Source organism: Lynx canadensis, chromosome D2 (assembly GCF_007474595.2).
Source record: "Lynx canadensis isolate LIC74 chromosome D2, mLynCan4.pri.v2, whole genome shotgun sequence".
NCBI lineage: Eukaryota > Metazoa > Chordata > Mammalia > Carnivora > Felidae > Lynx > Lynx canadensis.
This window is the reverse complement of record NC_044313.2, coordinates 70,570,664-70,594,948: the sequence shown is the minus strand read 5'-3', so window position 1 is coordinate 70,594,948 and position 24,285 is coordinate 70,570,664. Positions and strand designations below refer to the sequence as shown.

The window sequence follows — 24,285 nt, the reverse complement described above, 5'->3', positions numbered from 1 at the left end:
TCCATCTCTCGTCCCTGCTTCTCCCTTCATGGCTTCACTTTGCAGGTGACCTTTCCATGTGGCAGGAAAATGACCCCCTATCAGCCCCGGTTTCTCATCCTCCGAGTTTTCCTTTCCCTGGCTGGGGGAGGGAGGCTAGGTTCTCATGGACCCTGCTCAGGTCACATTTCCACCACCGGAACAATCCTTGCTGCTTGTAAGTGTTCTATGATCGCCCATGCTGGGCGACCGCCACATCAGTGGCCACAGGGTTGATCACTAAGGTCACGTTCACAGTGACTGCAGGAAATGGGAGGAGTGAATCCTTAATGGAAGGGAGCCAGACAAATAAAAGCAACCTGTGCTCCTCACAGCTTCTGGGACTTCCCACTCTTGCCTCTCCTGTCTCTTCTCTGGCCACAGTCCTTCGTGCTTCCTCGTGCTCCCCTTCCTCTGCCTGTCCCCTAAATGTTAGTGCTCTTTAGCATCCTCCCGTGTGCTTCTTCTTCTCTGCACTTGCTTCTCCTGTGCCCTCTCCTCATCCCCGTGGCTGTATCAGCCACATGCCGATAACAGCCCAAACCCACATGGTCAGCCCAGCTCTTCAGAACCAGCTGTCTGCTGCCCATTTCCACCTGGATGTCACATAAGAACTGCAAAGTCAACTGGCTAAAAGGAAATGTAAGAGCTCTTCCCAATCTATTGTTCTTATAGTCTTGATTCCAATGAATACAGCCCACCCAGGAGACAGGCCAGGAACCTGACCTTCAAGGCCAAACCCCCTTGTCGTCACCCTGCCACTCTCATCTCTAAATACCCAATAGCAAGCCCTGTTAGTTCTAACTGCTAAACATCTCCACCCTCTATCTACTCCTCACGGCCCTCACGGCCATTGTCTTGTTTCCAGCCACCTCCCCTCAACCCCTCTCCATGTTAAAGCCCCCCACTTGTCTCCCTGAAGAGGAGGGCCCTCATGCCCAGTGAGGGGTGCCAGTCTGCAGCCAGACCCACTGTAGGCTTTGTTTTTTGTTGCTTTTGTTTCAAGGCAGCTCTGATGAAATCACCCCCCTGCTTAAATCTGTTCAATGCTCTATCTTGCTCTTCTGGTCATCTCCCAGCTCCTTAAACGGCACAGGAGCCCACCCGTGCTGGTGAAACTTAAGCCCTCCCCACTCTTCCATCTTATTAAATAACCAGCCACACTGAACTTCCTATAGTCCCTAAAGGAAGTACATTTTTTCTTACCACCAAGCCTTGCTCTTTCTTCTGCCTCAAATGTGCTTTCCATATTTTTCTCTGTTTTAACCTTTCCGTGCCCTAAGTCACAGCTCAGATAACATTTATTCCAGCCACCTTGCCCTGGCAATGCAAGCACCCCTGCCACAGCACTTGTCACACTGCAGTGCAGCTGTCTGTTTTCTGCTGGTGCCTCCCAGCAGCTCTTACATCTCTGGGGCTGGACACAGAGTAGCCCACAGTAAAAACCAGTTGAAAGCAAGGACAGAGTGCCTGGGTGGCTCAGTCAGTTGAGCATCCGACTTTGGCTCAGGTCATGATTTCGTGGTTCGTGGGTTCAAGCCCGCGTCAGGCTCTGTGCTGACAGCACAGAGCCTGGAGCCTGCTTCAGATTCTGTGTCTCCCTCTCTCCTTCTGCCATTCCCCTGCTCGCTCTCTCTCTCTCAAAAATAAATATAAATAAACATAAAAGAAAGAAAGAAAGAAAGAAAGAAAGAAAGAAAGAAAGAAAGAAAGAAAGAACAGATTTACCATAAATTTAATGAGACATACATGTCAAGGCAACTTAACTTTATGGGTCCCTTCCAAGCCATATAACCAATTCTGATTCATAATTTTATGTGCTTTATCTTCAATAAGACCTACCTCCAAATTATAAAAGCTTCAGGGCCTACAAACCACAGATCCACTGCTGGTTACGTGAGTAAATGAGTCAGAAAATGAGGCTCACAGAAGTTAAACAACTACCCAGTCCCATGTCCCACTTCATGACATGACTATCTGGCTCTGAATTTGCATGCATCTGACCACACAGTTCACACTCTTGTCTGGTGTGTGTACTAAGAAGGTCAGCTCATCCCTCCTGGCTTCGGTTTCCTCCTTCCTGAAGGAGGATATATGCTTCATAGGATTTCATGAGGAATAATTCACATTATATCTCTAAAAGCACCTACATAGTACTTGACACACAGATGATTCTGAATAGAGGACAGTGGAAGAATGATACTTTGAAATACTGCACATCACAAATTCCATTCAGCTCTCCAATTCAGGATCCATCTAATTCAGCCAGACTTTAACTAAGCCCCTACTCTATATGCAAAGCACAGACAGGGGTTGGGGCGGGGGGGGGTACAAAAGATTAATGATCTCAAAAAGCTGTCACAGATGTTGGGGAAATAGATATTTAAACAAATAAGTATAAAATATGTAAAAAGACTTAAATTTCTTCATCTTTTTTACTGTTTCTCTTTGTTTAATATCTTGCTCTTTTCTTCTCTAAGGAGATATCTCCTACCCTCTGGTCTAAGGTTTATTAGTTAATTAACAGCTCTACTCAGCCACAGAGCTGCCTTGGGTTACAATCTGACCCATACTTAAGGAGACTAAGTTGAAGCTGTGAAGTGAACAAAAATTGAACATGATTTTCAGTAATATTTTCACCATTAAAAAGCCCTCTGGGGAGATAGTAGTTTCTTGAAAAGAAGCCAAATTTAACTTAGCCAACAGTACAAGTTAAGAAGTTAGAGATAAAATATTCAATAGCCAACTCCCTTTCTGAGACTAAGCATTTAGGAAAGTCATTCAAAACCTTTGCCCATTTGTAAAATTTGAACCACATGATAGGCAGAGCCACGGACACTGACCATTCAGCTGGGTAACTGGGTCACTGGGGAGCAGCCTGGACCAGAGCCCAAGAGAAGTGACTCCCACCCCCTCTCTCCAACTCCTGGAGGCATGGCGTGCAATCCTGGGGGCTTAAAGACAGACACAAACTTGGCTTTGCCTTCTGGAAGGTATGTGACCTTGGGCTGAACCCTGAAAGCCATCAATGTAGTCAATAATAACAACAGTGGATAATATAATAGATAAAATAGTAACATCAACCTTTAGGGCTGTTGGAGGCTTAAATGAGATCAAACAGCTAATACATGCAAGAAATGAGCTATAAATTTAAGAGTTTTTTAAACTTTTTTTTCATGTAATGCAGTAAAATTTACTTTTTTAAAAAAGTTTATTTATTTATTTTGAGAAAGATAGTGAACATGAGCAGGGGAGGGGCAGAGGGGCAAAGAGAGAATCCCAAGCAGACTCTGAAGAGAATCCCAAGCAGGCTCTGCACTGTCAGAGCAGAACCTGATGCAGGGTTGGGTCTCGGGAAGCATGCAATCATGACCTGAGCCAAAACCAAGAGTTGGGTGCTTAACCAACTGAGCCACTCACATGCCCCTACTTTTTTTTCCCCCTGGTATATAGCTGTATGGGTTTTAATACCATGGATGGATTTTGTAACCAGCACCATAAACAGGATACAGAAATCCCAATACTCCCGAGGAATTCCTTCAACCTGCCTTTTGTAGTCAGACTCTCCCCCAACTCTGCAACCCCATCCCTAGGGGTCTGCCTTTTGTACAGTGTTAAATAAATTGAGTCATGCAGGATAAAGTTTTGTATCTGTCTTCTTTGACTCAGCATAATGTATTTGAGATGCATCCAAGTTGTGCATAGTATTAAATAATTGATCCTTTTTATTGCTGAGTAGTATTCTACCATGTGGATGCACAACAGCTTGCCATTTCATTCAGCCACTGAAGGACACTGGGCTTTTCCAGTTATGGGTGATTATTAATCATGGTGCCATAAACACTCACGACACATTTTTGTGCAGACATAACTATTTCTATAGGATAAATAAATATCCAGACATGGAATTGCTGGGTCACCATGGCAAGTGCAATGTTTAAGTTTATAAGAAACTGCCAAACTGTTCTGCCAGAATGACTCTACATTTATATCCCACCAGCAAGCTATGAGAAACCTAGCTGTTTCACCTTCACATCAACACTAGACATTATCGGTTTTTTTTTTGTTTTGTTTTCTTTTTTTTGGAGAAAGAGAGAGAACGTGAGCAGGGGAGAGGGGCACAGGGGGAGAGAGAGAGAGAGAGAGAGAGAGAGAGAGAGAGAGAGAGAGAGAGAGAATACCCAGCAGGCTCCACACCAGCATGAAGTCTGATGCAGGGCTCTATTCTACCTCCCTTGTGATGGGGTTTTGGGGTAATGGTGGGGGGGGGGGGCAGAACCGACGGCCAAGAAAGAATTCTTGAAGATGTCTTTGGTGCAAAAAGGTGACTTTATTAAAGCACTGGGACAGGACCCTTGGGCAGAAAGAGCTGCACAGGGCTTGTGAAGAACGGTTGGATTTATACTATGGAGTTGGGGACATAAAGTCAAAAGAAAGGCCTCCAGAGGGACTTTGATATGCTAAAGAGGACTGCTAAGTTATCTGAGGCCTGCTATCTTCAAGCTGAGGTTGTTTTTCCCTCTAGCAAAACATTAAGACAGTAGGGAGTTCCCAGAGAAAGTTTTACTCTGTCTGCCTCAAATATCTGTTAACGGGCTACAGGTTATAAGGAAATTGAATTTTACCTACCATTTCCTTCTTGCCTTTGTTCCCATATCACTATGGAGGGGTGATGTTGGGGTTACAGGAAACGGAGTCCACAGGTTTCTGGAGATTAGGCTATTGATAAGACTGCCTTTTTCTTGTAATTTACTAAGATATTTACAAACTGATGAAGACACTCATCCTACAGGACTGTGATCTCTATCAGTTAGCCATTTGTTTTCTTTTCTTTTCTTTCCTTTGTCCTCGGGCAGCCAGGAGTGCCTGAGGAATATCACACGCATCCCACCCGGGATGGGGAGGGTGTGCTAGCTTGTATTTTGCCCTCAGCCTCCCTTATGCTCCCTCATCACTTGGATCATGACCTGAGCTGAAATCAAGTCAGATGCTCAACCAACTGAGCCACCCAGGCACCCCACATTATCAGTATTGTTTTAATCTAGCCATAATAGGCGTGTAATGTTACATTTTTAAGAGAGACACATTTGTATAAGATTGTACCTAGTCATCTATTTTATAAGATAAGAATGTTCAGGGGAAGTTAAGGTCACAAGCACCAAGTTTCTTCAATGACTAACTACCACCTTCAGAAAACCTTGACAACTCCAGCATGGCAAAAAGACATCTCAGGGTCTGACTCTTCCCCACTTCTTCAGCCTCACCCTCTACCCTTCCCACTCTGGGACCCTTATCATTGGACCCATTATCAGACCGGATCGATAATAGTGCTAAGTGAGTTTAACTGAGTCCTTATTATAAGCCAGGGGTCCAAGCTAAGTCTGTCCCGTGTGTTACCTCATTTCATCCTCTGACAGCTCTGTGTAACCACAGAAAGGTGGTCACATTTCTGTTACAGAGGAGGAAACCGGTGCTCAGAGAGATCGGGAAACTTACCCAAAGTCACACAGCAGCTATGTGGCAGGGCTGGGGCCAGGTCCCTGGTCCCATCATGCCCCAAACGTGCCATGCGCCCCTGACCTCTAAGCCGGGCTGTCCTCCAGCCTAGAGGCCTCTGGCACCTCCACCCTCGTCCACCTACAAGACACAGCCCCACTCTGCCTTCTCAGTGAGGCTGCCCAGGGCCTTTTCAGGGCACACTCAGCTGTCCTCCTCCCTGCTGTCTTCACCTTTGTTTATTTCACCCTCCCCACACAGTATCCTGTTTGCTGTGTATGCCTCCCTCGCCAGTCAATGACTACAAGCAAAGATCCAGACCTTTCCAGCCTCTTTCCCTATGCCTGGTACCTAGAAGGTGCTCAAACCCCTTGTGGTGTCGAGTGCCAGCTAAGGCTTCGGAGTGAGAGACACCGGCCAGGTCCTGCAAGAATCAGTACTGCCAGGACCTTTAAGCAAGAGCTGACTGGGACACCGGGGTGGCTCAGTGGGTCAAGCGTCCACTTCAGCTCAGGTCATGATCCCGCGGTTCCTGAGTTCGAGCTCCGCGTCGGGCTCTGTGCTGACAGCTCGGAGCCTGGAGCCTGCTTTGGATTCTGTGTCTCCCCTCTCTCTGCCCTCCCCCGCTCATGCTGGCCCTCTCTCTCTCTCTGTCTCTCAAAAATAAAAAAAATTTAAAAACCCAGGAGGTGATAGTCCTGCAAAATCCAGCCACATAAGGGCATTATATAGGAGTCAAATGTACAATAAAAAAAAAAAAAGGCCATTACACAATCTTCCATGTCCTGAGACAGACTCAGACATCCACCCCATCAGCATATAACAGCATTTAAGATATAATACAAGATGACAACGGGGACACTCACCCAAGGTTAACAGCTTTAGGTCAAAGAGGAAAAAAAGATGGAAGGAGACAGAAGCCCTTTTCATATTCATGCTACCACCTTCTTCCTTATTAACATAAGCATTGTGATTTTTTTTCATTTATGTGGAAGAGGATAATTAAAACTGTTTATTCCTTTCTAGCACTCTCAATTAAGAAAGATCATTTTTAGGGATGCTTGGGTGGCTCAGTCAGTCAAGCATCTGACATCTGCCTAGGTCATGATCTCACAGTTCGCAGTTCATGAGTTCGAGCCCCACGTCGGGCTCTGTGCTGACAGCTCAGAACCTGGAGCCTGCTTCGGATTCTGTATCTCCCTTTCTCTCCACCCCTCCTCTGCTCGAACTCTGTCTCCCTCTCTCTCTCGAAAAAGAGAAAAAAAAGAATAAAACTTTTTTTTTTTAATGATCATTTTTAACAGTAAAAATAATTAAAATCAATTCATTAGCCTGGAAAGCACCTCGGGGGAATGTGGACTAATTCTGTGTCTCTGGCAAATCTGACCACAAAAAACATTCCAGAAAGATGGTGTGCAGACACCAGAGTGCAGCTCAACCCCAAAGGCTTGGAGGGGGCAGCTCTCCGCACTGTGCATTCTTGAATATATGTGCAATAAACAGGTTCATTTTTTACACTGAGGCATTTAATAGTATCAAATGGCAACAATCAGATGTTTCATGGGCTATGGAATCTTCTCCATTATTCTCCCAAGTAAGGAATTTTAAAACAATGGAGACCATGTGCTTGTGTTAATGAATCCAACATGTCCTTACCTGTCTTTCCTATCTATCGATAAATGTTTGTAATTCTAAAGACTTGAATACAGAAGTCTGGCCTGTCATAATTCAGGCAAAGAAACTTGGAGACAAAGGGAGGGAAGGAAAGTGAAGGGAAGGAGGGGAGGGGAGGGAGGGGTGAGGAGAGGGAGAGGGAGATAGGAGGGGGAGGGGGAGGGGAGGGAGGAAGGAAGGAGGGGAGGAAGGAAAAAGAAAAGAGAGGGAGTTAGGAGGAAAGAACAGGAAGAAGGGAGGGAAGGAAGGGAGGTAGGGGGAGGGAAGGAAGGGAAGAAGGGAAGAAGGAGGGAGGGAAGAACGGAAGAAAGAGCGAGGGAAGGAAGAAAGGAAATGAAGGGGAATTTATAGATAGAGATATATTAATATTTCAACTATGGCAACCTAATTTGCTATTCTCAAACCAGAATAAGAACCATTTTCCTCTGGCATCAGCTCCTGAGACCCTCCCCTCCATGAATCACCTGTTTCAATGCTAACATAGATTTATCCCTCTATAAGCTCCATAGGAAACCTATTACCCTGATTCATGGCCACCTCCTCACCTTCTCTCTATTCTGTCATCAAAGTTCAGATGTGGAGAATTAAATACAATACTGCTCCCATACTTTAATGCAGATAAATAATTTTTTTTAATAAGGCAGAAAAAAGATCAGAAACAAACCAGTATCTTAATGTCAAATTTCTCTAATGTTTTAGAGGCCCCATCACATCGTGCTTAATGGAAGTGGCAGGGAGGGCGGGGGGAAGCCTCATATAATTTAGTCATCGAGAACACAGAGAATTTGCTTTGGAAGTCTCAATTTCTATGTCCAGCCAAAGACTAGCATGTTCCACGTTTGGTACTTAGATGCAAACAGCTACACTTTGGGATAAGAAGAATCATGTCTTCCCCTTGTATTTGCACACAAGTGTCCTCATACGTCTCACGCTGACAGCCATGAGCTGCTTTATATATCTAACAGAACCTGGCAAGACAAGATGACCTTTCTAATTGTCATTATGAGAAGCACAATTGCAAGTAACTTTGAAACATATGGTAAACTTCATTATGCTAAAATAGAATAGCTTCTACTTTGGGGCTCATGATGAATATTAATGTCAGGGCTCCTGAGAAAAAATGTGCTCTAAATTTTATATTGTATAAAACCCTTTCAAGACCAAAGACAGTATTTATTTATAGTCTTCAGGCTTCTGCATAGATGCTATTAAATATTCCATTAAACATGGCAAAACCAAATGAATAATCACAGAACATTAAGAGAGGGATAACGATCACCTTCACAGTTTTAGGCCAAGATCCAAGCAGGGTGAGAACAAGAGGGCTTTGACTTTAAACACGGGCTCAAGGAGGACACGGAATGTACACATGGGAGAGTCAGTGTATTCGGCGGTGAGAGAGCATCCCAACACAGATGTCATAGGGATCCACTCCTGGGGAGATAGTGGGGAGGCTGTATATACTTCACTCAGAGCACACAGAGATCGTGGGCAGTTCGGAGGGTCCGAGGGAGCTGGCAGTGTGTAGCTTAGAAGGAATGTAGGGAGTGGGCGCATGGTGGATACGGGCATTCTGGAGGTGTTGGAAGGAAACCAGAGAAGCATGTGGAAGCCGAGGCGGGGCAGCAGAAAGCCGCGGGAAGACGCGGCAGTCTGAGTCGTGGGAGAAGTCTGATGCCCAACAGCTGCAACAGGCAAGAAGGTGCCTTCATGAAGCCCGAATCATAGTACTTTATGATGATTCCACATCATGCACGGAAAGGGATCTTCGACTTAGCGCCCAGCGCTGCTCCTTGTGGAGAGAAGGAGAGGGAGCCGTGGCAAACCCAACAGCCCTCTACGAAAAGCTGGTGACAATTTAAAAGGTCATCCCTTCTGGCATTCTTCCAAGACAGGGATGTCCTTTTCCTACCATATTCTTCAGCACTCTCCCTCAAACTGCTGCTTCAGAGGCCACACACACACACACACACACACACATTATAAACAGACACCCTCCTTCCGTCTATGAAATAACAGCATGCTTTCGAAGAAAAAATTCCTACAGGCAGGAGCTATTTTTCTAATGGATCTATTCAAGAAAACGAGAAAAGGGGCGCCTGGGTGGCGCAGTCGGTTAAGCGTCCGACTTCAGCCAGGTCACGATCTCGCGGTCCATGAGTTCGAGCCCCGCGTCGGGCTCTGGGCTGATGGCTCGGAGCCTGGAGCCTGTTTCCAATTCTGTGTCTCCCTCTCTCTCTGCCCCTCCCCCGTTCATGCTCTGTCTCTCTCTGTCCCAAAAATAAATAAACGTTGGAAAAAAAAAAAAAAAAGAAAACGAGAAAAAAAAAAAAGCCAAAGACAGCAAGGCACTAAACACGAGCTGCGTCATGCAGAAGGAGGTAGGCAGCGGGTAGAAAGCCGCACACCTCTCCCGGCTGGTGCATTTTCATGGATGTGCACACGAAAAACAATTCCTTCCCTAGATTTATTGTAAACAGTGAAGCCAGTTCATTATGGCCCCCAAATGCGGGACTTCCCAAGATGTCACATTTGTTTGAAAGGCCAGGCCCAATGAATATTAATGCACAGAGTGGAGACAGCACGCTTTTCCTGGGGAAGACCTGTCTATGCCACTGTTTATTACGTTATTTGCACGCTGATGCCTTAAGAAGTTTCAGAATTTATTCTAAACTGCCATCTCAGCTTGTTATCATTGTTTACAAAAATGTCTTTTCTTGGTCTGTTACTAATTATGGTAAGGGGTTAATTTCACACACATGCACACACACAAAGGAAAAAAATTAGAATAACCATATTCTATAAAGATGAGGAAATCATCAAGTTCCCTTCCCCTCCCCATCCCCCCAAACAGGCAAACACATGGACAATAAACTATAAAGAAAAATTACAAAGGCACAAAAAGAAGTGAATTCAGCCTTGCAGCTGGTCAAATAAATGCAAAAAGAAGGCATGAACTAAATACTATCTAATTATTGTTATACTAATAACCTTTAAGAAATAACACCCAGGATGGGAACGGATAGGATGGGAACATCGATTACACTGGTGTAATTCTTCTGAAAGTCAATTTGCAGCATGTAACACATACCATGAGGATGATTATGCTCGTTGGTCCAGTAATGCCGATCTGGCACTTTATCTTTAGAAAAGAACTCATAAAAATGATCATGAAACACATCAAAATAAGGGATGGTTAAGCAAATCATGGTATACTGAGTCTTGGAATGCTATAGAGATCACAAATAATAAACTGGAATGCTATGTAACAACAGGGAAATGTAAGTGTGTGATGAGGAGGATGGCTCTGGGGCCAGAAGGTCTGAGTCCCATTCTAGCTCTTCGCTTCCCTTCTACAACTCCCTGAGCTCACTGAGCCTCAGTGTCCACGTCTGCAGAATGGGAATGACAAATTTATCGCAACATACAGGTGCGAGGCTTGAGTGATGTAACGCTTTCATTATCGCCATATAAGGCTAAGGGCAGGGAGAGGACACACAGTGCAAAAAGTCTGCATGTGCCCTAGGGGTGGCAGTTGGGAGGTGGGGAGGGGGGGACACTAAAAATGACACCAGGAGCTCTGTTACAGAAGTTGTATGTATAATGGACATTTTTTGTTCAGCTTTGAAAATGTGCTTTATTTATGCTATTTTGTGGCATATTTTTTTTTTTAAATTTAAGCCACTAGAGTAACCCCAGGACTCTGATAAGCTTGAACTTCAGAAGATTCTTGTATAATCCATAGAGGAAATGACTTTGCCTCCAAAGGTTGAGGTGTTCTTAGGAAACTGCAGACCACTAGGGAATTTCAGTATTTGGTGACCTTCTCAGGGCAGACATGGAGTTTGGTATTCAGCCCCTGCTGTTCCTCAGTCTCTGGGGGGAAAAATGGGGTTGGGCAAAAGGCAGACTTTTGCCAAATTCTAGTGCTCTGTCTTGCTAATACAACTGGGACATGTGGACCAAAGTCAAACGCTGGGTCACACAGAGTTAAAAAGAAGCCTCAGCACTACAGTCACCTTGTCTGAGCAAGACCAAGCTTCCTTTCATTAAGCACACCCTGAAATCACAGTATATTTGCATTCGGTTCTTTCTTAGGGAAAGGTAGTATAATATTTGGGGATCCATGACGTATAAAACAGCCACAGTAACACATACAAAAAAAGACATTCAAAATAGGCTAAAATAACCAAAAGTTTAACATCATTTTGGTAAATAAAAGGAGAATTACAAAGCTCGGTTATAATTAAATCTAAAAGCAAAGTATGCAATCAGTTGCTAATGAGTTATCAAGACTTTGGAAAGTATAACATCAAGACAAAAATACCATCACATTATAACTATGTGAGCGTGCAAAATACAAGCATATCTGGTTTATAAATTTTTGATGATGTCAAGTCAGTATGTCTTTAAGCAACACTTGATGGTTTCTGTCACTCTATAAATATTAAATTGCAGTGCATCAGTTTAGGATTGCCCACCCCTATGGTGATCCAATTCTCCCCAGTTGTGTAAAAATCTGGAGGGAAAGTGGATGGGACACGATGGCTACCCCCCCAAATGCAAAAGTGTGGTGGGCCCAGGGCTGCAAAAATTGGTGCAGCAAAACAGGGAAGGAAAACATTTATCGGCACATCTTTTCTCCTTTACGAGAGCTAAGAAAACCTGAAAAATCAAAGTGACAACAAAGAATGGCCTCTCAAGTATTGTCTCTCTTGGGCTGCTAAATATGTGGCAGTTTCAAAGAAAAGGAAGCACCCAAGGGAAATGGCAGGAGGCCCTAACTCAGGGCAACGTCCAAGAGGAAAACAAGATATTTCGTACAAAATTAATAACTGAAAAAAACTGTGACAGCACAAAAGATGTCACAGCACCAACAGCACTGAATTCTGGGAAACCTCACAAGATTGGATTCAGTGAAAACAACCAGTCTTAGTTCCTCAAAGCCCTGAATTGTAGAATATTTTAAATGTTTTATTTAAAGTTTAGAAACTCACTCCAAGAAGCTTAAAAAGAGGACTATCACATTCTGCAAGTTGAATTCCGTGTAGTCAGTAGGATGACCCATTCGTCAATTCGTAGACAAGCCGGGCTTGTGATACCAGAACCTCTGGAGAGTATGCCGACCTACTTGTTAATGCCCGTACTTATAAGAACATAAAGGAAAACACTGACATCTAAGGAGTTTAGAATAGGAAACATAACTATCCACAGGTCTTTGAAAAAATATCAAACAGCGGTTTGAAGTTAACAAATATGCATCCAATTAAATTGTTACAGTTCAACTTTTTTTTCCAATCAGCTGTGGTATGCTAGGTTCCTTTTAGTCACCCTTCGACAACAAAGGCTTTGGTTGTAATACAAAATATGTTGTTTTCATAACGATGATAAGCTACAGAACCTCCTATCAAGTGAAATGATCCATCTGGTGTCAGGGAAGTTGCAGATAAAATATCATCATTTCAGGAATGAAATACAGAGAACATACATAGAAATTTCAAAAGTGGGAAAAAAAATCTTTTCAGGGCACTCAACATTACCAAGAGATGACTTTTAGACTTTGTTCTTAATAGTTATGACTGTGAGTGTAGCATTTAGGTAGAGCAGTGAGGTTGAGGGATGCATAGAGAAGCTCGTGTTGGAAATCAAGTTCATGAAGACTATAAACCAACATAAAAAAACAAATACACACACACACACAAACAAACAAACATAAAACTGCAGACAAAAAATTCAAATCCTGGCCCCTACCCTTCATGTTCCTGTGCCTCTGGACAAGGCTCTGACCCACCCTAAGCCTCAGCGTCTTCAACTATAAAATGGAGACTAGACTGAGGCCGGCCACACACTGTCCAGAGAATTAGGCAGCTAAATATGTGTCAAGACTTGGCTCAGTGCCTGGCACAGAGTAAGGGCTTAAAGAACAAAATGAAAAGTAATCCACATTTATTACTGAAGAGAAACTGACAACATCCAGGGGACCACTCCTTCCTTTGAAAGAACACAGTAAATCCATAATAGCTATAGTTAATCGGTGCACACAGCAAGGGGTCCAATAAATACATGCTGAAGATAGACAACAAAGAGCCAAGGAAGAAGAAATCTTAAGAGAACTCAATTTTACACCTGTAAGCATCTATATAAAAGGTAATACGAATCCCTTAGAACGGAGTCCTACTAATTCTAACTAAGTTCTAGTATCATAATAATAACAATCTGTTTTCAAATCGTAACCTAATGCTGAAGTTGTTCAGTTAACTGAGGGTGGTACCACTCCCACCTGCGGACATTTAAAAACGAGAGTGGGGGGAAGAGTTTGCACAGAAGACACCAGACAGGAAGCAGGAAGCACTCTGCAGGACATGACAGGTCTCATGCAACAGATCACCCCTCAACCACACCATACCACACCACACCCAAACCGCAGCCAAGGGACTCTCCTCTAGGAATCGTGGCGCTCCACCTACTCCCCATTCTGAGCTTAATCTTCAGGAGGGAGTGTAGGAGCAGGAGTGTAGGAGCATGTGCACACACACCAATGTCATCAAAAGCCCAGAGTCCACATGAAATCGAGAAAGACTAGGAAAGACACTATTGCCAAGAGCGATCCATCAGATGCTTCAGCGTCACGCACACCCACCCTATTAACGGAGAATCCCGTTCCCACTCCAAACAAAGTAGCAAATCAAAACACTGCCTCTTGCAATTGGGTGTGAAATACAATTAAAATCATCACTGCATTCCCACCCAGGGGATATGTGACCGAAGTATTGGGAAGGGAGTGTAGATAACAAACAGGGACGCAGGTGGAAAAGTAACAAGTGAGGACTTCTAAAAAATTACATAGAAATAGGAGAAGATCAGAAAGAGTGGAGAGCAAGGGAAAAAATGAACAAAGTATGGATGCGATCATGGGAATGCTAGATCAGGAGGGACTAGAGTACATGGGGACTTTAGTGGCCTCAGGGACTGCAGGATTCACTCTGGACCACAACGGCCTACCACAGTGCCTGGCATACGTAAGTGCTCAATAAATGCTTACTGAAATGACGCATGGATAGATGAAAACACTGGCATACGTGAAGGAACTGAGAGGCAGAGATCAGCCAAAAATCAGTCATTCATCAAACCTCATGTTGTGATGCCTCTCTATGCCAAGTGTTGCACAGATGATTAGCCAACAACAGAAGCGAGATTAAACTGAGGCCTCCTACATCCTAACACAGGCTTTTTACACTGTGGTGGAGAGGCCTCCCAAAAGAATTATCACAATTTTTTGACAAAAGAGGAAAGAAGTTTATTGCAAATTTCAACCAGAGAAATTCACAGGCAAAAGTGGAATACCAACAGAGATGCAATGATAGAAGTAGATAAGGAAAAAAAAGAGAGAAATTTAAAATGCAAATACGTATTTAACAGCGATCCTGATAAAATAATAATTTTATTAATAAGATTAATCAACAATAAACAATTAAAAATGGAAAATTTCATCCCGTGGAAAAAAAAACAGACAAAAAAAAGATGATGAAATTTTTTAAGAGAAGCTTTTCTCCCTAAGTTCATAATCTCTATGTTTTAAAACCTAAACAAAGATTTCTGATTTACAAATGCAAACACAAACTGAATATTCCCCATATAACAATCTCAGTTCCTCCACATACAGACCCTGCAGCCCACATCTGATTCCAAGACAAACAGCTTGGTCCTCAGTTATTAAGAGCTTGATCACTGTCCCGGCCTCAAGAGAGTAAAGCTGTCTACCGTGCAGACCTTCGTCAAAGCTCAGAGGGAAGAAGTGACATTTGGTGAGTTTACAGAATATGATCTCTGGCCACTCTTCTAGGTTCGAAGTCTCATGTTTGAATCATGTCAGATCACTGAAAGTTTCCATACTTAAACATAATTAGCCTGAGCCCTTCCTAATTCACTCCCATGGAATTATTATAATTTAACATGTTTCTTAAAATTTGGGAGATCTTAGAATGGTTCCTTTAAGGATTTGCTGAAACACTGGATCAAAATTTTTGTGGAGAAACATGTACACACCCACAGATCTAAGATATGTGTATATTTCAGTCTATCCGTGAAGTCTTCCTTTGAAGGCATCCCCTGTGGTTTTTTTCCAGGAGTGGCTGATAACAGCCACATGAAGAATGCTTTTGCATTTGTTATGAATCTGTTCGTGAGGACTTTTCAGTTTGCTCTCCAAAAAATAGCCTTTAAGAATTTAACACCACTCTGCATTCCTGAAAACCTTGTGATTCAAGCTGCTTTTGAGAAAGATAGATAGATGACTCTTCAATTGTCTTTTTTGCTCTGGCTCCTAGGAAGCTCCTTATCACATCATATTCTCAACCAGAATAATTAACACTTGTCATTGGATTTTCTTCCATCTCAACTTTCAAATTCTATTTTTTTGTTGTTGTGTTGTTTATACTTCCATTATTTGTACATTTTCCAATTCTCCATTTCCTCCCCATACAGACACACACCCAAAAGGCATGCAAATTCAATTCTTCCGTTCTATTTTTTCTTGAAAGTTTCTTCTAAATACATGGGATAAACGTGGAGAGAGAATTACTGCCTATTTATGCAGAACTTGTAAAGCACAGGATCTCTAAACTGAAAGTCTTTTCTTACTAGGTGTGAGGTGACTTCTAAAAGAAGCTTCACTTGTGGACTTCAAAGTTTAAGGAACAAGTAACTCACTAGAGAATGTCACACTTCCTTTCATCAGCTATTTCAAGGTCAAAAATCATGAGGCAGTCCAAAAATCAGGGCAGGACCATGTCAGCATGGACACAGGACCTTTCTAATCTAACGCAAAAGGTAGGTACAGTGGTCTTCCCTTATCCACAGAAGATGCATTCCAAGACCCCCAGGGGATGCCTGAAACCATGGAGAGTACTGAACCCTATGTACACTATGTTTTTTAGTATACATACATACCTATGATAAACTTTAATTTACAATTTAGGTACATTAAGGGGCGCCTGGGTGGCTCAGTCAGTTGAGCGTCCAACTCTTGGCCTTGGCTCAGGTCATGATCTCACAGTTTGTGGGATCGAGCCCCGTGTCAGGCTCCTTGCTTTCAGCTTGGGATTCTCTCTTCTTCTCTCTTTGCCCCTCCCTAGTTCGCATGCACACTCTCTCTCTCTCTCAAAACAAATAAATAAACATTAAAAAAAAAATTAGGCATGTAAGTAATGAACAACAATAACTAAAAACAAAATAGATCAATTATGATATACTGTAATAAAAGTTTTGTGAATGTGGTCTCACTCTTTCTTTCAAAACATCTTGTTATCCTGCACTCACCCTTCTTGTGATGATGTGAAATGATAAAATGCCTACATGATAAGATAAAGTCGGGGAGTGATGTAGGTGTGGTGATGTAGGGTTAGGCTACTACTGATCTTTTGATGATTCGTCAGAAGAAGGATCATCTTTGTCCTGACTGGGGTCGACTGTGGGTAACGGAAACACTGGAAAACAAAACTGCAGATAAGGGGGATCTCCTGTAACAGCCCTAAACCATAACTGAAAAATTGACTCCACTCCAACTTTATTACACTTAAAAAACTGCTCCTTCTCTGCCCTCCATTTGTGCTTATTCATTGAAAGGCAAATGAGTTAAAGCTGAACAGAGCCAGCCATCACTGCCAGTAAAAACGAAATCCTGCCGTTTGATACTCGCACAGAAAACTCCTTTACGTACTTTACGGACCCTCTACACGAATTCCTGACAGCTCAGTGGGCCACAGATCCTGCCAGATTTTTGAGCTACATCTTTTCCATTCAGGCAGCTGGCATAAAATGGGAAAATTCATTAACATGCTAATGATGCCCTATTTAAAATTCTAGCCCTGATTATTCTGTGATTAAATCTCTCCCCTTGACGTCTGCTTCCTTTATATCTGAGTTATAGTGTGAAATCAACAATATTAATAAAGTACAATACAGATTACCAAGTTATACACAAGGGATGGAAAAAGTTATATAAATCTCATGGTTGTCTTTTTTCTGAAAAGCAGGTGTAGCAAACTAAAGAAGTTACTGATTTTTTTGTCCTACCCTCCTTAAAAAAAAACAAAACATTAAAATCCATAAAAATTAAAGGTTTATAGCTAATCTCCATAAGTATTCAGGGGCTGAAAGATAGATTTAGCTTTCCATTCTATTTCACTGTAAAGTTGCTCAGAATTCAAACGTGTTCTCCCGAAGTCTTAAGAACGGCTGATAGAGGTTAAAACACACAGCCTTTGCATCTCTTCACAGAGACTATGTGTCACTGAGACAAAGTCAATGGATTCAGTGATGATCTCTGTCTCTCTTTGCCTTTGAGGACTCTGGCACATTTCAGTACTTTTTCATCATCTTGTTCTGTCTGCTGACACCCCCATCTGAAAATCCCACTCAGATAACTCAAGCATCTTCCGTGAAAGACAAACTTACCTCTGTGCTCACTAAATTAGAATGAATTTTAAGAATTAAAAAAAAAAAAAAAAAAAAGGAAGACCCAAGGTCTGGGTCTGTAATTCAAAGTAAAGGAGTAAAGGAATAAAAGAAATAAAGGTATGTTTCATTTTAACATCTGGCCCGTGTAAATGACCAAAATTTATGGCACATTTACTATTTTCAAAGACACCACCCTGGATACTGAGACAATACAAATGAAACTAATCACAGTGCTTTTCTTTGATCTCAGTCTAGCCAGAGACATAGATGTAATAATATCGTAAGTGATCAGCAAAGCACTTTCCATCAAAAGAGTTCTCTGTGTGAGACAGACTACCAATTGTTCCCTAAAACTGCAAATCTCAGGGTGCCTGGGTGGCTCAGTCGGTTAAGCATCCAACTCTTGATTTGGGCTCAGGTCATGATCTCACGGTCATGAAATCCAGTCCCATGTCAGGCTCTGCTCTGGGCATGGAGACTGCTTGAGATTTTCTCTCTCCCTCTCCCCCTCTCCCCCTCCCCTGCTTCACTCTCCCTCTCTCTTTCCCTTAAAACAAAAGAAAACGAAACAAAACACGAAACCAAACAAAACTCTCCATTTGCTATAGAAACAGAACCCCTGGCTGGCCTTGGACATGTGTGTGTGTGTCAGCCATCTTGGACCACACGTCCCGGGTGTGGATGAACAGAATAGAAGAGCCTGGGTCCCTGACCATCATGGAGTTGCTCATCGATATCCGAATTGACTCTTTCCCGGTGCAACTATAGTTAGAAATCAAAATCTGCTTTAAGAATTCTACATATTGCTCATTTCTTAAATAGTCTTATTTTAAAATATTTTATTCAAGGATAAAAAAGTCAGCTCACGGTACATACACACATGTGCATACTGGCCCTCTGTATTTGCTCTATATTTAAAGCCCTACTTTTAGAGCTCCCTCTAAATTTTAACTCTCAAAAGCCAACAAAAGACAGAATATGGACTTTGGCCTAGTTTTATTGCATTTCAATGGATAAAAGCTTCAATCTACTATGGAATTTATGATTTATTTATTTATCTGTCTCCCATTACTCTCACTGACCCAAGATTATTAATTTGGTTGACCCAATAGCCAGGTCACCTCAGATTGGTTAAAACTTAGCTTCAGTCTAAAGCACAGGGAAAAGGATAGCTGATCCAGCAAAATCCAACCCTAAAACATAAAGAACACCTTCACAACAGTGACAGTAACAGTAACGGTAACTGAGCCCAATGAGGGGCTTAACCAGGAGATCATGACTTGAGCCAAAGTTGGAAGCTTAACTACTGACTGAGCCACTCAGGAGGCCCCTTTATTCAGTCTTAAGCACAAGTCTTCATTTACTTCAATCTGTGGAGTATTGAATCTGTGGGGCTACCTAACATCCCCATTCTTTTCTTATTTCTTTTAAATAAGCACACTTTGTAAATATAGCTATTTATTAGTAGATAGGTCTTTCATTTTTCTAGTGAACAACATTTATTTAGGGACCATGATATACTATGTATGACCTCTGGCCTCCAGCAACCTTTACTCCCTAGAAGAAATGCAAGGGCAGTCTCACACATACACACATACACACACACACGCACACACACACACACACCCTCAAAATGTTTAGAAGTTGCCTCATTTAATCTGCATGACTTCATCAGCCTATGAACTAGATATTATTCTCCTCATTTTACCAGTGAAAAAACAGGTTCTAGCGTCTAACATATTTTAAATCTGAATTTATTTTTCGTGATTTCATTCTTCCGATTAGAAACTGAACCACTGTAAATTCTTTACATGTTTTTAAAGAAATAAGTTTTCACTTCATCAATTTGGACTGAACCAGCATCTTCTGAGACCATCCCTCAGGGAACCAACCTCAAGGTGACCTCAGTTGCTCTTAACAACCGGAACAGGAAAAGAACACAAGCAAAGAACACAGTAACTCCTCTGACAGGCAGACACTTCAGCTAGGGCAGCACTGGCCTCTTCTACATCATTCTTCCCGAGGAAGGAAGCTCTCAGAAAACCTCACACATAGAAGAGCCACTTCATGGTCTTTATTCGGTTTTCTGAGTCAGCCTGCTTTCGTCTCTGATTGTGCAAGCCAGAAGACTGAGCCAAGGAACAAAAGGAACATAATTGTCAAACAGAAAATTCTCAAGACCTGTGCCAAGGGAGGGATTGCTCTAAATAATCACAAGGCCATTAGCAAATTCGGGGGGGGGGGGGGGGAGGGGGTGAGACAGAAAAAGAAAAGACATCGCCTGCTAATAGCAAAACAAAAGCTGAGAAGTAATTCTATCCCATTCGCCAAGGCTCCTGCCAAATAGATCCTCCAGGAAAAGTGTCGTGTGCTCCAGGACCCCCTTCACGGGGATGGTCACACTACCACCACACAATAGAATTGGTACCGTAGATATTTCACCAGGCGGCAGTGACTACTTACCGTGGGCAGTTTCCCCCTGGTCCAGCTCCTTTCTCAGTCTGCTGTAGTCTTCCTTCACACTTCCCAGCTTCTGGACATTCCTGGAGCTCAGCAGCAGCAGTTTGTCGAGGAGTCCCTCCAGCCCTTCCCTCTCCGATGTTAGTGATCTCATCTCCTCCGTGAGCTCCTTGGCTGTACAGAAATGGTTTCCTGCAGCACATTGCAAGAGAGAAGGAGGGAAAACAAGTTTTACAGCATCCCCACATGTGGAAGATTTAGTGACAGCTAAGGCGCACCAACGGTACGGAGAAAGAGGGCTGAGCTTTGCAACTGCATCCAACTGCATGAATGGTCTTCCATGGAGGAGTCCGGGAAAACACTGACTATCCTCCTTCTGCTAGGAAAACCCCCAGTCTCTTTATTGCCTTATTCTCGTTTCGTCTGCTGTAAACGTTCCATTGACCAATTCGTGTCCCTGTGAAACACAATGACACAAAAGTGTCCGAGTGAAATCCAGGGAAGCCACATGCTATCACGCCATTCAAATATCCAAATGTCAAAGAGAAATGGAAAGGGACGAGCCGTTGGAGTCAGCCTAGACCTCAATTCAAATCCTATTCCTCCTGTCACCCAACCTGCATGACCTTGAGCAAAGAAAGAGGCATGTGCAATTTCAGGGCAAACTTCTTATAAAATCTGATTGTACTAACACCTGCATCACAGGTGGCTTCAAGAATAAACATGAAATTCTGTAAAGCACTAAGTAAAATATATCACACACTGAATTTAGCAAGATTACGGGATACAAGGGCAATATACAAAAGCAATTGCATTTCTAAGCGTCAGCAGCAAGTGGTCTATGAATTTTTTTAGAATGCCATTTACAAGATTTTAACACTCAAAATACTTAGGGATAACTTTAAAGAAACATGTGGAAGACCTCCACACAGAAAACCATTTTTAAAACTCCTGAAAGAGGGGCGCCTGGGTGGCTCAGTCGGTTAAGTGTCCGACTTCAGCTCAGGTCACGATCTTGCGGTCCGTGAGTTCAAGCCCCACGTCGGGCTCTGGGCTGACAGCTCAGAGCCTGGAGCCTGCTTCTGATTCTGTGTCTCCCCCTCTCTCTGACCCTCCCCCGTTCATGCTCTGTCTCTCTCTGTCTCAAAAGTAAATAAACGTTAAAAAATTTTTTTTTTTAAAATAAAACTCCTGAAAGAATAATTAAAGAAGACTTAAAGGAATCAGAAAAATAGAAACTATATATACATATATTGGAAAATTGAGTATTTTTAACATTTCTACTTTCCTCAAATTCATCTATTCATTCGATACAATTCCAGTCAAAATCTCATAATGGTCTTTTGTAGAAAGTGACAAGCTTATTCTAAAACATAAAGGAAAATGCAAAGGCCTGGATCAGCCAAAAAAAATCCTTGAAGTAGAACGAAGAGGAGATATATTACTTGATTTCAAAATAATGCTGAAGCTACAGCTCACGACCGTATGACATTGGCATATAGATAAATAGATAGACAAACAGATCAATGGAATAGAATAGTCCAGAAGTAGACCTCACACAGTCAACTGACTTTCAACAAAGCGCCAGAGTAAGTCAATGAGGAAAAGAGTACAATGGACCCCTGAACAACACAGGTTTAAAACATGTAGATCCAGGTACACATGGATTTTTTTTTTATAAATACAGTAGAGTACTGCAAATATATTTTCTCTTTCCTGTGATTTTCTTAATAACATTTAACATTTTCTTCTCTCGGGGCGCCTGGGTGGCTCAAGTCATGATCTCGCAGCTCGTGGGTTCGAGCCCCGCATCAGGCTCTGTGCTGACAGCTCAGAGCCTGGAAACTGTTTCAGATTCTGTGTCTCCCTCTCTCTCTCTGCCCCTGCCTTGCTCATGTTCTGTCTCTCTCTCAAAAATAAATGAACATTAAAAAAATTTTTTTACATAACATTTTCTTTAGTTTACTTCATTATACGAATACAGTATGTAATACCTATTGCATAAAAAATATGTGTTAATCAACTGTTTATGTTTATTGGTAAGGCTTCCAGTCAACAGTAGGCTACCAGCAGTTACATTTTTTGGGGAGTCAAAAGTTATACTCTGACTGCGTGGGGGGGCCGGCACCCCTAACCTCCACATCGTTCAAGGGTCAACTGTATTGCCAACAAATAGCAATGGGACAACTAGCTAGTGAGATGGAGAAATATGAACCTTGATCCATAGTTCAAATCATACACAAAATTTCATTAGAGACAGATCACAGAGCTACGTGTAGCAGCAAAAACTATAAAGCTTCTGGAAGAAAATACAGAATACCTTTCTGACCTTGGAATAAGCAAAACTTTGGTTAGGACCCAGAAAACACTACCTATAAAAAAAATAGGTAAGTGGACTTCATCACAATGATAAAACCTTTACTCATAAAAAATACCATTAAGAAAATGAATAGGCAAGCTACAGACGGGGAGAATATATTTGCAATACGTCTATCTGACGAAGGAGTGGAATCCTACAACTCAGTAATTAAAACACAAATGGCCCCATGGAAAAACAGGCAACTGACTTTACAGGGTGAGATATGCAAAGGGCTGGTGATCCTATGACAACATGTCGGTGTCTCTTAGTCAACAGAAAAATACAAATTCATGCCACTGCAAAACCATTCCAATGGCTCAAGTGAATGACACCAAAGCCCAAGGTTATGGACTCCTGTGCATAATGGGAGGGTCAATGGCACAACCACCTTGTGGAGACTTCTGTCCATGTCTCATAAAGTTAAAAACACACCTACCCCTGGACCCAAACATTCTACTTCCAGGTATTTACCCAGGAGAAATGAAAACGTGTAATCAAAAATAGTTGTACTCAAAAGCTCATTGTGGCTTCACCTGTGGTAGCCCAAATGAAACAAACTAAATGCCCATCGAGGGGAGAAAAGCGGACGCAGAGGCACATCTACACAACGGAAGACAACTCCACCACAAAAAGGCACAAGGGCCTCATACACATGGTGATGTAGGAATCTCTCAAAAAAGAAGAAAGAAAGAAAGAAAGAAAGAAAGAAAGAAAGAAAGAAAGAAAGAAAGAAAGAAAGAAAAAAGGTGCAAAAGACTGCATATCACATGATTCCATTAAGTTCTAGCACAGGCAAAGCTGATCCATGGTGAAAGATATCAAAACAGAGGCTGTCTGGGGAAGGAACACAAAGGTGGCTTTTCTGGAGTGATAAAAATATCTGCATAGGGCTGCAGATAACAGGTGTCAAAATTCCTATAATGGGGCACTGAAGATCTGTGCATTTCACTGAATATAAATCATACCTCAATCAAAAAGGAAAAATATATTAGGGGAAATTTTAACATGAAACTTACACTATCAATTAAGAAGCATATCCCATTAACGAGCCCTCTGTAAATAACAGTTATTGCTACCAGAGGGCTCCGTGATGCTTCCACAATAAAAGCTACAAGCCTTTTCTCCTCAATCTCTTACCACATCCCTATGAAGGAAGTTAGGTCCTATGTTATCTATTCTGAAATGCACGCTTTGGTTTTCACATGTTAACATCTCTGAAGTGGTGATGCCTCTTACAGTTGCTATCAGGCAGGAGGTAGTCTGGATGAAGCTGTTACTGGGTGACTGTCTTTCTTGGTGGCTTAGAGGACCATCTGCAACCCCCTGGTGTCTCAAAGTACAAACCATTTAAGGATCATTTGGGACCTGGCTGTTGCCATCTATTGTAACAGATCTGTAAGATCAGGAAAGCACCGACACTTAAAACTTCAAGAATGGGGGGCGCCTGGGTGGCGCAGTCGGTTAAGCGTCCGACTTCAGCCAGGTCACGATCTCGCGGTCCGTGAGTTCGAGCCCCGCGTCGGGCTCTGGGCTGATGGCTCAGAGCCTGGAGCCTGTTTCCAGTTCTGTGTCTCCCTCTCTCTCTGCCCCTCCCCCGTTCATGCTCTGTCTCTCTCTGTCCCAAAAATAAATAAACGTTGAAAAAAAAAAATTAAAAAAAAAAAAACAAAAACTTCAAGAATGGTGTTGCAGCTTGGCAGAAACCTATAGAACCCCACAGAAACGGTAGTTTATTCTTACAGGATAAAGACTTCCATCACCAATAGTTTCACTGCTGCAGAGGATGAGAACGTGTGAAATAACCTGAGCTCCAACCACTT

At 42.5% G+C, this 24,285-nt stretch overlaps 1 protein-coding gene across 1 annotated transcript in view; it reads right to left on the bottom strand.

Moving 5' to 3' along the window:
- DISC1 (DISC1 scaffold protein) overlaps positions 1–24,285 on the bottom strand; it is a 286,754-nt gene that overhangs the window by 184,119 nt on the left and 78,350 nt on the right. The window contains exon 9 of the mRNA XM_032595167.1: positions 20,110–20,298. Coding sequence (XP_032451058.1) covers positions 20,110–20,298 — 189 coding nt within the window. The remainder of the gene's footprint in view (positions 1–20,109; positions 20,299–24,285) is intronic.